Source organism: Carcharhinus amblyrhynchos, chromosome 13 (assembly GCF_965287045.1).
Source record: "Carcharhinus amblyrhynchos chromosome 13, sCarAmb.v2.hapA, whole genome shotgun sequence".
Taxonomy (NCBI): Eukaryota; Metazoa; Chordata; class Chondrichthyes; order Carcharhiniformes; family Carcharhinidae; genus Carcharhinus; species Carcharhinus amblyrhynchos.
In genome coordinates, this window is record NC_137336.1 from 35,853,384 (window position 1) to 35,867,632 (window position 14,249).

The 14,249-nt window shown below is 37.5% G+C and overlaps 1 protein-coding gene across 2 annotated transcripts in view; it reads left to right on the forward strand.

The window, feature by feature from the left end:
- The window catches only part of hnrnph1l (heterogeneous nuclear ribonucleoprotein H1, like), a 44,271-nt gene that overhangs the window by 7,926 nt on the left and 22,096 nt on the right, over window positions 1–14,249 (forward strand). For both annotated transcript variants that reach the window (XM_080201539.1, XM_080201540.1), the window contains exons 3-12: window positions 1,160–1,315; window positions 2,644–2,787; window positions 5,181–5,319; window positions 9,048–9,226; window positions 9,617–9,697; window positions 9,781–9,893; window positions 10,600–10,735; window positions 10,815–10,895; window positions 11,594–11,698; window positions 11,808–11,903. In XM_080201539.1, coding sequence (XP_080057665.1) covers window positions 1,160–1,315; window positions 2,644–2,787; window positions 5,181–5,319; window positions 9,048–9,226; window positions 9,617–9,697; window positions 9,781–9,893; window positions 10,600–10,735; window positions 10,815–10,895; window positions 11,594–11,698; window positions 11,808–11,903 — 1,230 coding nt within the window. The remainder of the gene's footprint in view (window positions 1–1,159; window positions 1,316–2,643; window positions 2,788–5,180; window positions 5,320–9,047; window positions 9,227–9,616; window positions 9,698–9,780; window positions 9,894–10,599; window positions 10,736–10,814; window positions 10,896–11,593; window positions 11,699–11,807; window positions 11,904–14,249) is intronic.

Sequence of the window (14,249 nt, forward strand, 5' to 3'; positions counted from 1 at the left end):
GCAGTGTGCCTTGAAATCTTCTCTCATGCTATTTGCTATACGCATTCAAGTTTCCACATTTGTACCCAGCATCACTAATTGAACACCACTGCTTCACAGGCAGTATTAAGGTGTCACCAACCTTGGGATTACTTGAGATATCTGACTTCTTGCTGGTGGACTTCAGCAGGTCTGCACCTTTCAGCTGTATCGTTAACTGGGAGCGCCTCTGTCCTTTTAAACTTCAAAGAACAATGCCTTGTTCATATTCCAGTTCTTAATTTGATTTCAGTCTTCCTAGGACTTCTCTTTTTCATCCCCTGGTCTTGGAGCTATCTGTTCTTTTAGCTTTTGGGACTTGCTTTCTGCCCCTTGCTCCATTTGTCTTATCTGTGTGGCAGTTTCTAAGAGAACTACTTTCTTCTCAGATACCTGATTCCAACTGGACTACAAGTGCTTATGCTTTCTAGTGTGAGCCACTGGTTGCTAAGTGATAGACTAGTCTTTCTTTAAACCTTGTTTGTTTTCTTATTGTAAACCTTTTATTTACAATGCAACTATAGTCTGACCAAAGCCCATAGACATACAGACATCTTTGTTTAGAATGAAGCTAATCCATTTAAATATAAAAGCACAACATTCAACTTGAAGTTATACCTTGTTTCTAATACCCATAAATACAAATGCAGGTACTTAAAACTACCCATTTCCTGATACCTGGCAATGGTTTACCATTGGAACGAGAGGGCATTCATCTCTTGAACCTATTCTGCCTAGATCAAGTTGATTTTTCTTCAATTCCATTTGTCCACAGTAGTTTTCCTTGATTCCTACCTAATGCAAATTTTCTCTGTTTGAAATTTCAGTTTTCCCAGCATCCAACAGTTGGGAATTCTAATTGTTTCTCTCTCCACAAATGCTGCTGGACCTGCTGAGTTTTTCCAGTGTGTTCTATTATTTCAGATCTCCAGCATCTGCAGTATTTTGCCCTTAAATATAAATGTGTAATCAACCTGGGTTTGTTTGACCTAATGATGCACATGGCAGATTTACTTTCAGAATTATTTCTGGCATTTATGGATTAAGTTTATGAAAAGTATAAAATTCTTAACCAGTGTTTGGTACTTTTGAGTGCTTAAAAATATTTGTCAACTTGGCTTCTCTACCTCTTACATTTCAGATTGCAAAATCTTAAATGGGATTTCTGGAATTCATTTTACATATACCAGAGAAGGTCGTCCTAGTGGGGAAGCATTCATTCAACTGGAAACTGAGGAAGATTTCAAAATTGCAATGAAGAAAGACAAAGAAAGTATGGGGCATAGATATGTAGAAGGTGAGTTCATAGTTTTAAGGAGTTTGCTGTAATTTCTGCTTTTATATGTGACAACAAAAAGTACTGCACAGGAGCAGGCCCTTTGGCCCTCCAAGCTTGTAATGATCGTGATGTCTGCCTACACTAAAACTATATGCACTTATGGAGTCCGTATCCTTCCATTCCCATCCTATTCACATGTTTGTCTAGCTGCCCCTTGAATGCTACTATTGTATCTGCTCCCGCCATCTCCATGGGCAGCATGTTACAGACATTCACCATTCTGTCTTTTAAAAAAAAACTTGCCTCGCACATCACCCCTAAATTTTTCCCCAAGCACCTTAAACTTATGGCCTGTAGTACTTGACTTTTCTACCCAAGGAAAGAGCATCTCACTATCCACTCTGTCCATGCTGCTCGTAATCTTGTACACCTCTATTAAGGCACCCCTCCATCATTCCAGTGAGAACAAACCAAGTTTATCCAACCTCCCCTCGTAGCTAATACCTTCCAGACCAGGCAACATGCTAGTAAATCTCTTCTGAACCCTCTCCAAAGATCCACATGCTTCTGGTAGTGTGGTGACCAGAATTGAAGACAACATTCTAAATTAGGCCTAACTAAAGTATTGTACAGCTGCAGCATAACCTGCCAGTTTTTATATTTCAATGCCCCAACTGAGGAAAGCAAGCATGCCATATGCCTTCTTGATTACCTTATCCCCTGCGTTGCCTCTGAGTGATTGGTAGACATATATGCCCAGATCTCGCTGCCTGTCAATACTCCTAAGCATTCTACCATTTTCTCTAATTCCTATACACGTTGGACCTTCCAAAATGCATTGCCTGACATTTGTCCGGATTAAATGCCGTCTACCATTTCTCCACCTAAGTCTCCAACTGGCCTATATCTTGCTGTATCCTCTGACAATCCTCTTCACTATTCTCAACACCTATTTTTGTCACCTGCAAACTTACTAATCAGACCAGCTGCATTTTCGTCCAAATCACTTATATGTATTACAAACAATAAAGATTCCAGAACTGATCCCTGTGAAACACCGCTCATCACAGCATACCATTCAGTAAAGCACCCCTCTACTGCAGTCCTCTGTCTTCTATGGCCAAGCCAGTCCTATATCCATCTTGCCAGCTCTCCTTTGATCCCTCATAAAATTATTTGCTTTTATCAATGCTGAATGAGTACTTGCAAGAGCTGTTACTGTTGAGCAAATAGATTCAGCAAGTACTTGTTTTATTCCAGATTACTCTTTTTCTGAAACATTTTTCAGATTTAATTATGTTTACTTGTCTAAAGTGATTTCTTGAACTTTTTCTTTGAAAATCTAGTATTTAAATCTAACAATATTGAAATGGACTGGGTTTTGAAGCACACTGGCCCCAACAGCCCTGATTCCTCAAACGATGGCTGTGTTCGTCTTAGGGGATTACCGTTTGGCTGCAGCAAGGAAGAAATAGTACAGTTTTTTACAGGTATAGAAAACAGATTTTGCTCTGTATGTTTTGGTAAATTAGCTGTTTTCAGCAAAATATTGTTTTAATTATGCAAGCCCCATGTCTGATGATCTAAGTATTCATTTTAAGGCTGAATGAGCTAATGGAATTCATTTCCAGTTGACGAGGTAATATTTTCTGTTTTCATTTTAAATTTTAATTAAGTTAGTTTTGCAACTTGGTAGTTTAAATGAGGTGCAATGCATTAACTATGCAGTCAAGTAATCATGTCCACTGATTCAATGAAACAAAGTTCCTCCACATGATGCACATTTTTATTTTCTTCTGTATTTCAGAACTTGTGTTGCTTTTAAGTAGATGCCACTTCGTATATTTTCCCAAAGGGTAAAACAATTTTCTGTGCTAATGGACATCCCATTCTAATTCAGAACAAAATTGAGATTATAGTTAATATTAAAGTTCCAGTCACAGGGTTATCTGAAAGAAGGTGCTTAATAGTTTTAAATAAGTTAGATCACTTGTCCTCCATTCTGTTACACGGCCTTGTTTCCAAAAACTGTTCACAGAGAAGCTTGGCATTCAACTATGCATGTTCTATGGTTCTATACTCTTGTCATCTACCTAACCAAAATCTCACTGTCACCACCTCTGGTAGTTTTGGAGCAGGAAAAATATATTCCTATTAAACTAAGACAGCAATCCTTGGATATTTGTGATTGCAATGTTAGAACTATGCCTGCTGGAATTTTCACCTTAATCCTTGCCTTCTTGAGAATGCTCAAAATGTTTTGCATCAAAATATTCAAATGAACAAAATCCAGGTATGATGCTTGTGGTAGAACATTTAAGATATTGGTTTTGCACACTGTTGTCCATTTACCTTCACCATGATCAATTTCTCTGTCCACCTTCATAATTATACTACTATAAATAGCTGTGATGCAGTGTGCTTCTCCCGCTCTTGCACTGCAAGGAAACTCCATTATATCAGCCAATCTTTTCAAATTACTGTAGCTTTTGGCTTGTATAAAGTTTGATTTTTTTCAAATGAGTATTGAATGTTTCTGTTATATTCACTCGCCCCTTTATTCCAACCCCATCCCATCCAACCTCTTGCAGCTCAAACGCATCATCGCTCTGTGTACAGCACCCTGGGAAATCGATTATTTTTTAATGTGCTCTAGAACCTATGGTTACTTTATTCTGCTTGTTCTAATCTCGGCTAATGTTTTGTAGATGAATTTTTGAAATGAGGTTAAATAGTAAACTGAAACATTTGTTCTGATCTGTATAAAATTTTGGTATATTTGTTTGCTGGCATTGTATGGTTATAGATTTATCAGCATTCAAATGCAGCATAGATTTATAGATGCAAGACGAAAGTTGAAATATCAAATACTGATCTGAGCTTCTGGAAGCAACGAGTGAAGATTGGTTGCTTCCCAGCAAATGGATGAAAAAATCATAGAACACTGACTCAGCTTCTGGAGACTGTGTGCAGTGGCTTCATAGATTACTCCCTAGGAGCAAATGGTGTAATTGGCTGCAGGGAGAAGGCTTGTAGGGAAAACCTACTTAGCCTACTTGTAACCAAATGACTAATTTTTGGGGTTAGGTGAAGAGTAGGAAGTCAATATTGACAGTTGAGACTTTCCTACACATGCAAGACAAAATGCAACCTGGCTATTTTCCCTAGTGGTTGCTTGGGTTAATTAGAACATGTCATGCGGCCCTGAGCAGATCAGGAAAGCTGTATGTTCAACCTGTAATTCTATTAGACAAAAGCTGCTGGGACAGCTGAATCTGGCCTCAGTGCCTATAGAGTGGGTGTGTTAAGATTGAAGATTTCCACTCCTTTGGCATTGCATGTGTGGACATCAGGTGAGAACAGGTTTGTGCCTGGCTGTGATGGCCCCACAATCCAGTAGCACGCTTACAGATTCACACATGGCAAAATTGCCACTTGATTGGGGCAACAGAGCATGGACTGATGAGATGCTGAAATTGAGGGTCAGGAGTGGACTCTGGTTTGGTTACCATATTTTGGTTTCTTGAGTTATCCTAATTATTGCAGCTGCCTTTTGAATAAATTTACTTGGAGAAAGAACTTGACTGTTAGTTGCATTGTGTGTTACTGTGGATTCTGTTTTAAATCGTAATGATTCTTGCTTTGTTCTAAGATGTTATGTGACACAAGTGGCTGTGCTTCAACCCAGGATTCCTGTGGTTGGTTAGGTTCTTGAATATTTAAGCATAGCATAATTGTCACAGAACACTTTAGTGCATTTTATTTTTGTGACCGTAACTTACAGTAGTTTTACATTTTATAAATGCAACGTCATAAGTAATAATTAGGCATGTGCACCCTTTAATACTGTCCCCTACTGGGGTTATTTGTCCTTGGGTTGAAGGGTTGGAAATCGTGCCAAATGGGATAACATTGCCGATGGACTACCAGGGGAGGAGCACGGGGGAGGCCTTCGTGCAGTTTGCCACACAGGAAATAGCTGAAAAGGCTCTAAAGAAACACAAGGAAAGAATAGGGCACAGGTGGGGATGGATGGATGAGTCACTTTTCTTATGGTATATGATTGATTGTTATCTAGTACAAGTCTGCGGTATGCCGAATGTTTCACTTGGATGTGTTGTTTGGGTTTTAAATAAGGTTTATCACAGTTCACAGCTTTTGATACCATAAGAAAATGTGATTGAGCACAATTTAAAAACTCTTTAAGCACATTGTAACACTAATTTTTGTTTTAATTAATGTGTTGACTATTTGTAGATGAAATTGAAATACAGGTAACCTGAAAAGCTACTTGCCATCATGATTATTGTTTCCTGTATTTATACCATTGACATTATCAACCAATTGGATTTTTTGGGTGTATCTAGATAATGTAGCTGCTCCTTCAGATGTGATGAAATAGTACATTAGGATTGGCTTAATACATAACTAAAATTACAAGGCTGTTTTTAATTACTTGTGGCAAATAGCTTTTCAACATGGTTGAGCTATTAAATTAACTACTCGTTTTAAAAAAAAATATGAAACTTGCTTCTGTCTATGGACAGTCAAGCACATAAATATTCTTTGCACAGTATATTGCAGCAGTTACCTTTCATGCCTGAGATCCTTATTGTTAATTTAGCCTTGATGTTGGGATGAAGATCTCTATTTCCGGCCATGAAAGGGGATTTCATTTTTGTTCTGATTGCGTAAGAATTCCCTAAATTGAGCCATTGATTACAGGATATGATGCTTAATATTTGCATACATATTAGCTAAATTAATTGTCACAAATGCTACTAGAAAGACTTATCAAAATCTGGCCCAGTGCAGTTGGCAGTGTTGTGGTTAATTTTCAGGCAGATTGACAAAGTAATGTGTAATGTTAGCATTACGTTGCTCATGGCCTGTACCAGACCTAACACACACAATGTGAAGCTGTGACTACTACCTCATTAGAAAGCATCCTGTGCATATAGTACGTGATGTCCCTAAATTTACCTAAATTTGTTTAGCCTCCAGAATACAAATAGGATCACAGGGAAGTTGATATTTTTATATTCATCTTTAGTTTCCCCCCCTTTCCCATTTGTATGGGGCTTCATTCTATACTGCATCTTTTTCTTATACTTGCAGAGGTCTTGATTGCAAAATTCATAAGGGAAAGCTATTAATTTCAAGTCATGAAGTTTTTTTTAATTTTCAGGGTAGTTATCGTGGCTAAATGTGTATTTTGTTTCAACTGATGTACCCTGCTCTAAAGGCAGACATTATGAATCTTTTTTGATGGTCAGGAAAGGAACTGAGTCAAGGCTGAGGATATGTTCTGAGTAAATTAGGATCTTTTAGCAATTACAAATCAACAGAACTGACTTTAAAAACAAATTGTTCAATTTCAGATTTCCAGCATCTGTTGTCTTTTCTTTTTTGTTAAAGAGCTGATTTTGACTTTTAAAGTTAGGTCCACACATTATTTATTAACATAGAAACTAGGAGGAGTAAACCATTCAGCCCTTTGAGCCTGCTCCGCCATTCATTTGGACCCCCCCCCCCCCCCCCCCCCCCCACACACACACACACACACACACACACGCTAATATTCCTTTATCTCCAAGAGCTATATTTTTTTTCTGGAAATCGGGCAACGTTTTGGCCTCCACTACATTCTATAGTTGTGAATTCCACACATTCACTGCCTCTGGATGAAGAAATTTCTCCTCACTTCAGTTCTAACCTCAAACTATGATGCCTTGTTCCGAACACCCCCACCATTGGGAACATTCTTTCTGAATCTACCTAGTCTCACCCTGTTAGAATTTTAAGTTTCTATGAGGCCTCATCTTGCTTTTCTAAAGTCCAGTGAATATAATCTCAACTGATTCTGTCTGTCCTCATGACAGACCTGTCATCCCAGGAATCAGCCTGATAAACTTTAGCTGTACTCCTGCTATAGCAGGGACGTCCTTCCTCAGATAAGGACACCAAAACTGCACACAGTACTCCAAGTTCAGCCTCACTGATACCCTATACAATTGCAGCAAAACATCCCCATCCCTGATGCCAATCCTCTATGAATGCCAACATACCATTTGCTGCCTTTATTGCCTGCTGTACCTGCATGGTTACTTCCAAAGACTGATGCATGAGGACTCCAAGGTCTCATTGATATCCATTCCTCAATTTACACCCAATCAAATAATAAGCTGTCAATTACATTACTAATTTATTTGTGTCACAAGTAGGCTTACAAAACACTACAGTGATGTTACATGAAAATATATTGTCACTAAGCTTATTTAATCATTTTGTTTGTCGCATTTATTGGCAAATTAAAATCACAATCTAGCATAGTTAATATTTCTGAAGTAGGACTTCAAATTACTTAGATGCATTCAGTATTTCACTCCAGTACCAAAGGAAATTTAAAGCTTTCTGAATTCGTGCAGGATCAGTTTCTTTTGCAGCAACTTTTTCCAAGGTGTTGGGACTTCCCCAGTCCACCACTGACCTGCTCAGAATTTACTGCAGACATCCATAAACAGTTGAGATTAAATTTGATGGGCATTGTTGGTTGGGTACCTGAATACTCACTATTGGCAAGAGGTTTCTGCTGTGTCACTTATAAGCAATTTAATAATTGCTAATTTGGGAAGTTTTTGTCCTTTTTTCCCCTTGGCACTTTTAGTCACCCTTCAATTAGTATATTGGGCAATAAATGTATATGCTTTTTCTTGGGCAAATGTTGCCTACAAGAAAAGTTGTAACTCATCCTGCTCAACTATGACTTCCAGTATGGAAAGTTTCTTTTGCCAGTCTTTGATATAAAAAAACTGGCAGTTTTTAAATTTGATAGCCAGAAAATAACTGGGCGTTTGTGTTCCAGGATTGTTGCTAATTAGTCCCCCCACTACCAATTTCAACATGCTGTATCCTATTTGTATATGGAGTTTGAACAAACATTCACTAATGTAATGTTACCTGCTGTAGATATGATCTTCCTTATTCTTTGAATGAAATTACACTTTCACATGACTTTTGTCTTTTGCCGCCTTGTTTTTTCTGACTTGATGCCATATTTGACTACTTTGCTAGTCGTAGAACAAAAGATGTAGTTCTGAGTGAGGCATCATATAAAACAAATGAGGAAATAATCTCAAAAGAGCTGTGTCTTGGGTGATTATTTTCCTATCTACATATTTCCTGATCCAGTAGTTGCTTTTATATGTGGAGGTTGTACATCGTTCAAAGAATGAAGAAAATTATCTGTAAGATGAGAATTTAATAGTTTGAAACCTACTTAACTGCAGCTTAAGACAGAATTGCTGCTTAATTTGTTTTGTTTGAATGTTTTAAAAGCCACATTAGTTACATTTTAAGAATACTTCATGATTACTTAAGTTGCTAAAATACTGACTCAAGTTGTCATGGAAAGTTACAGTAAACATAAAATTTTGTATAATTTCATTTCACAATCAGAACTTGCAATTTGAGGTTTTTAAAGTGCACAACGAACTTTGTAAATATCTGTAGCTTTTAAGTGTTTTACAGAAGGACCTGATTTAATTATAATGGGGCTATTCTTAAAATGTGCGTTTCAAAAAGTAACTTCATAGATGAGGATTTTGGCCCTTGGCTCTGAAATATCCATTCTTTTGTGTGGGAAATGCATGGTTAGGATACCTCTAATTTGTGTACCGTAATTACTCTTGTAGCTAATTTACGTATTAATGAGGGTTAAAATGTTTAAATACACTACATAATCTTTTAGGTACATTGAAATTTTCAAGAGCAGCCGTGCTGAGGTGCGCACCCACTATGATCCTCCCCGAAAATTAATGTCTGGTTTAAGACCAGGTCCTTATGACAGACCAATGACTGGGAGATCAGCCTATGGTCTAGCTAGTCGATCATCGTATGAAAAGATGAGACGTGGAGTATATGGTGGTGGTAAGTAAACTGGTTAGGATGTTGATCATGATTGAGTATTTTAATGCTTAAGCAGATTATATTTTTAGAATAATGCGGAGAATTGAATTTATTTGACCTATAGGATTCTAAGTTGTAATATTCCCATTTATATATTTCATTATAAACATTTCAATTCCTTTTAGTTTTATCTGTCACCAAAGTAATTGGCTTGTATACAGAAGTAGTGCCTGAATTTGGTTGTTCAGACTTCTTTCAAATGCTGTATTGCTGTGTTCCTGGTTTAAGCTAAGCAGTGACCTTTCAATCTATATGATATACATTCGCAGCTGAGTCTTATCTGTACGTTGCTGTGGATATGTTCAGAGCTCATAATTGAGCTAATGTCATCTAATTGCTCAAATGATTCAGGTTATGGAAGTTACGATGATTACAATGGGTACAGTGATGCATACGGCTATGGGTCAGATCATGGATATGGACGAGATGGAGGTGAGTTTTTTAACTGGACATTATGACAGAGCATGTGCAAGTATTTCAGAATCTGAAAATCTAATTGGCTAATTTATTCACAGGATTGTCTGCACAAGGATATGGAAATAGTGATTCTAGTTTTCAGAGTACAACAGGTCATTGTGTACATATGAGAGGTCTGCCATTCCGGGCTACAGAGAATGATATATATAATGTAAGTATTTTAAAATGTTTCCTGTTTTTACTGTGTGTGTGTGTGTATGTGTGTTTAGAATGTGTTGATATCTTCTGTCACACTGAACAAATAATCCCATGGGCCCCACGAGGACTTCTGCATCTTGTGGAAGAAGAAACATAAACTAATCTCAGATTATTTTTCGAGTGGCAATCCTTATGAAGGAGCATGTAACTGATACCATCCTAAAGTGATGTAACTGAGATTTTGGGAGGAGAGAAATAAAGAGCATTTCTATGTCTACCATGTTGCAACATTTATGGTTGTCTTGTTCCCCGTTTGTTCTTTAGACTTTAAGTAAACTGTTGTAGGTTGCTCATCCGGATATGTGTAGTTATTACTGATTCAGAAAAGCTATTCATTCCACTGAGGATGGAATTATCTAAGCTATAGGCCCTAACATCTTCAAACTTGGGAAAATGTCTTGTTTTTGTTTGCTGTCATGTCCTGTTCAAATGTTGTGGACTTGGCAGAGTTCTTTGGCATTGCCATTAGTGAATACATCCTATAACAAATTTCAGAACAAATCTGCAGATTTGATTTTTTTTTTGGCCTGAGGCTCATTGCTTTTGAAATTGTGTAACTCGTGGCACCAGTTTGGGACTTGTACCTTTCCTCTGTCCAGCAACCTAAAGAATCCATTTGTATAAAATTGTTTGAAACTGCTTTTGTTGATTTCTTTCAGTTTTTCTCACCTCTGAACCCAGTCCGTGTTCACATAGAGATTGGATCTGATCGTAGAGTCACAGGAGAAGCTGATGTGGAGTTTGCAACCCATGAGGATGCTGTGGCTGCTATGTCAAAGGACAAAGCCCATATGCGTAAGTTGATGTGAAACTTCACAGTAAATTGCAATACAACTGTAACATTCTCTGAAATTCTATACTTTTTTTCTGTTAGAACATAGATATGTGGAACTTTTCCTGAACTCAACCTCCGGAGGCAGTGGTAGTGCCTATGCAACTCAAATGGCAGGACTGGGTAAGTGAAGTGGATATCAATTTCAGCCATAGTTTAACATTTTAATGTGATTCATATCTTGCATGCTTAATGTGCTAATGTTAGTTTCCAAATAATGCCATGCTGCTTTCTGGTAACAGTTGACTTTTCTATGTACATCAATATGTAGCTAATTTGTTTTGGAAGTTGGTGAATTTGTAAGGTGGAGTGCAAATATTGCAGTTAATTTTGAGTAATGGCAAGGAGCAGAATGTTGTTAGTTAGAATTTTCATTTAATTTTTTGGATAAGCAGGGCTTTTTTGAGTACAGTATCCTATTATGATGGTATCTCGGCACAGTGGCCCTTAGAATTTGGCTGTTCTTGACAGAGAACAGCCAACAGCTTTTGAGACTGGCTTGTTCGATCCTCAGTGGAAGTTGATCAATAATTTTGTGTACTGGGCAAGGAGAGAATGTTACTACAGTCAATGTGTTAAATCTGTTTTCTCCATGGTGTTCTGTTAATGTTGGCCTAGTTTCATTCTGCAATTGTAAGCACTGCATATATGCAAAGAACATCTATCTGCTCCCAAGACGTAGAACTGAATTGTAGAGGCTTTTAGTCACTCTGTAACCATACTTTGCTATGGAATCAGTCATTGGAGCAGGAATCAAATCATAGGTGACATTGGGGGTGGTACTTGTATAAAGACATGTTACAAGGGATGTCTGTTTTTAGGAAGCCAGTCAAGCTATGCAAGTCCAAGCTACGGTAGTCCTAGCAGTCAGCAACTAAGCACTGGATATGGAGTTTATGGAAGTCAAGCAAGCTTGAGTGCATATGGTAAGTGATGTATGAAATAACTGAACTTTGTATAAAACACTAGTCCTGGCAGCATTTTTCCCCAAATTGCAAAAGAAAAACAAATTTTCATTATCAAATAATTTTACAGGCAGCCAAGCTGGAATTAATGGAAGTTACTATGGAACTACAAGCAGAGGATCCATGGGAATGAATGGCATGGGTGGAATGTCAAGCATGACTGGAGGTTGGGGGATATAACTTTTTCACTATTTAACAGATACCAGTTACCAGCTTAAACTTGGTTATGCTTATGAAACGTGAATTCAGTATACGCATTCCTTTCATTATGACTAGAATTCAGCATAAGCCTTTTCCTAGGTTGAGGAAAATTCTAGGATGGCACCAGTGTGTTCATCACATGATTTTAGTTTCAGAGACCTAAGTTTCATTATGTAAAGTATTTTGGCACTAGTTATTGAAATTTTTCTGCCCTATGACCTTCGTTGCATATGTGCAGTGTACTGCTTCTGCGGGCTTGATTTAATACAATTCAGGCACACAAAAGTAGATTGATGCAAGCAACTTTAAGATACAATCTAGATGTCTTAACTGATTGTAATAAATATTATACCCACTTAAATTCCCAGTATGTTTTATGGGACTGAAGACCTTAATTAACTAATTGGCAATGTATTCTGTTTTACTGTTTAAAGAAAAATGTAAAGTGTAGTTGTGCATAAGTATACAAAAACATTTTTGAAACTTAAACATGACAAAACTATAAACACTGGGTGTAAACTGAACAATTATGTGCTTATATTTGTTGCTTGACTTCATTTTTTATATTTGTCAAAAACAAGTCTCTGGTTTAATTTTTTTAGAAAGTCAAAATGATGAGAAGCGTCTTTGGATGCTCAATGGCGAAATAAAAATTTTAATGTAGAATTTTTCTTTAGACCGTTATTGTAGGGTTTAATCTTGGTCTTCAACATCTGAGACCTGACGAGTCACTTTTGTTCATATTTGTAAGGTGCAAAGTGAAAATAAACTCACTCAATAAAGCTTTGCCGTTTTTAATTGTGGCGACTTTTTGAAGTTGTGAATTTGTACTCTTCCAGTATTTTGCTGGAGCTTTCACATGCTGTATTCGACAAAACCTGGTCCTATGACAAAGTTGTAATTTCCAGCACCGATTTATAGGAACCCTGCTTAAATTATAAATAATTCAAAGACTATGGCGGCTTATTACTTCTGTTCTAATTGAGTCCCTATATTTTTCTACCATATTTCAGGCAGTGGCGCATTCTTCTATTTCAGTTCACAAGACAAGCATATTCTTGATCGTTTGCAATGTTGGCTGCATGTTGCTACCACTTCAGTCCTAAACTTCTGGCAGTCCCAATTTGATGTCTTTTGTTGTTAATGTGCTGCTGTGGCTATTTCCTTGCCAGTTTTTTTATTTTGCTTTTTGTCTTTGTTCTGGATGTACATAATTTTTTTGCTTTTTCCTGATGTTTTGATAGAAACTAGAAGCAGGACTAGGCCATTCGGCCCTTTGAGTCTGCTCCGCTGTTCATCTTGACCATGGCTGATCATCGGATTCAATATCCTGATTTTTCCTCCTCCTCCCATTTTCCTTGATCTTTATAGCCGCAAGTGCTACATCTAATTTCTTGAAATCGGACAATCTTTTGGCTTCAGCTACAATCGGTGGTAAATTCCATACATTCACTACCCACCGGTGAAGAACTTCCCCTTGCCACAGTTCTAAATGGTTTACTCCCTTATCCTCACACTATGACCCCTAGTTCTGGACTCTCCTATTATTGGGAACATTCTTAACCTACCTTGATGAATTTTATAAGTATCAATGAAATCCCCTCTCACTCCCTTCTAAACTCCAGTGATGAGCCTTGCTCAGTTTCCATTCTGCTAAATTTACTGATTCCTCTGTCATTTTAGTGGCTTTGAGTTGCTCTGGAAATCAGTGGTCTGTTGCAAAATTGGGATTAGTTATTATTCCTTAAGCTGAGAAGGTGGCCATCTCCTATTCTACCAGCCATTTCCTATTCTTCAGAGTAACACCGTAAGCTATCTTAATTGTTCAGTTCAGAACTTAGAAACATCTGAGGTGGTTTTGCAGATGAAGCGAGTGTATGTACTGAAATCCTCATTCCATAAAATACACATTTGCAAAGATCAACTGACCTTTGTTAAATATATCTAGATACAATCTCATGATCAACAGAATAAAAGTCCTGAACGTGTGCATATGTAAAATGCAACCACTAATTTTGATGCATCTTCGCTGTAGAAACAAAATAAGTCACCTACCTTCCATCAAGATAAGGAAATGAAAAACCTCAACTGTCAATTGGCTGAAACCGGTGATACAAAATGCCATTACTACAACGGCTGGTGCTTTCTACATGAAGACCTAAAGTTAATGTTTAGGGCTATTTCTAGAAATGGAAGCTCAAGTCATTGCATTGTACCTTGATAATATGAATACTAAGCACACCCTGAAAGTGATCTAATGTAACCACATTATCACGTGATCCCACTTTAGCACCTCTATGAAACTGAGCCA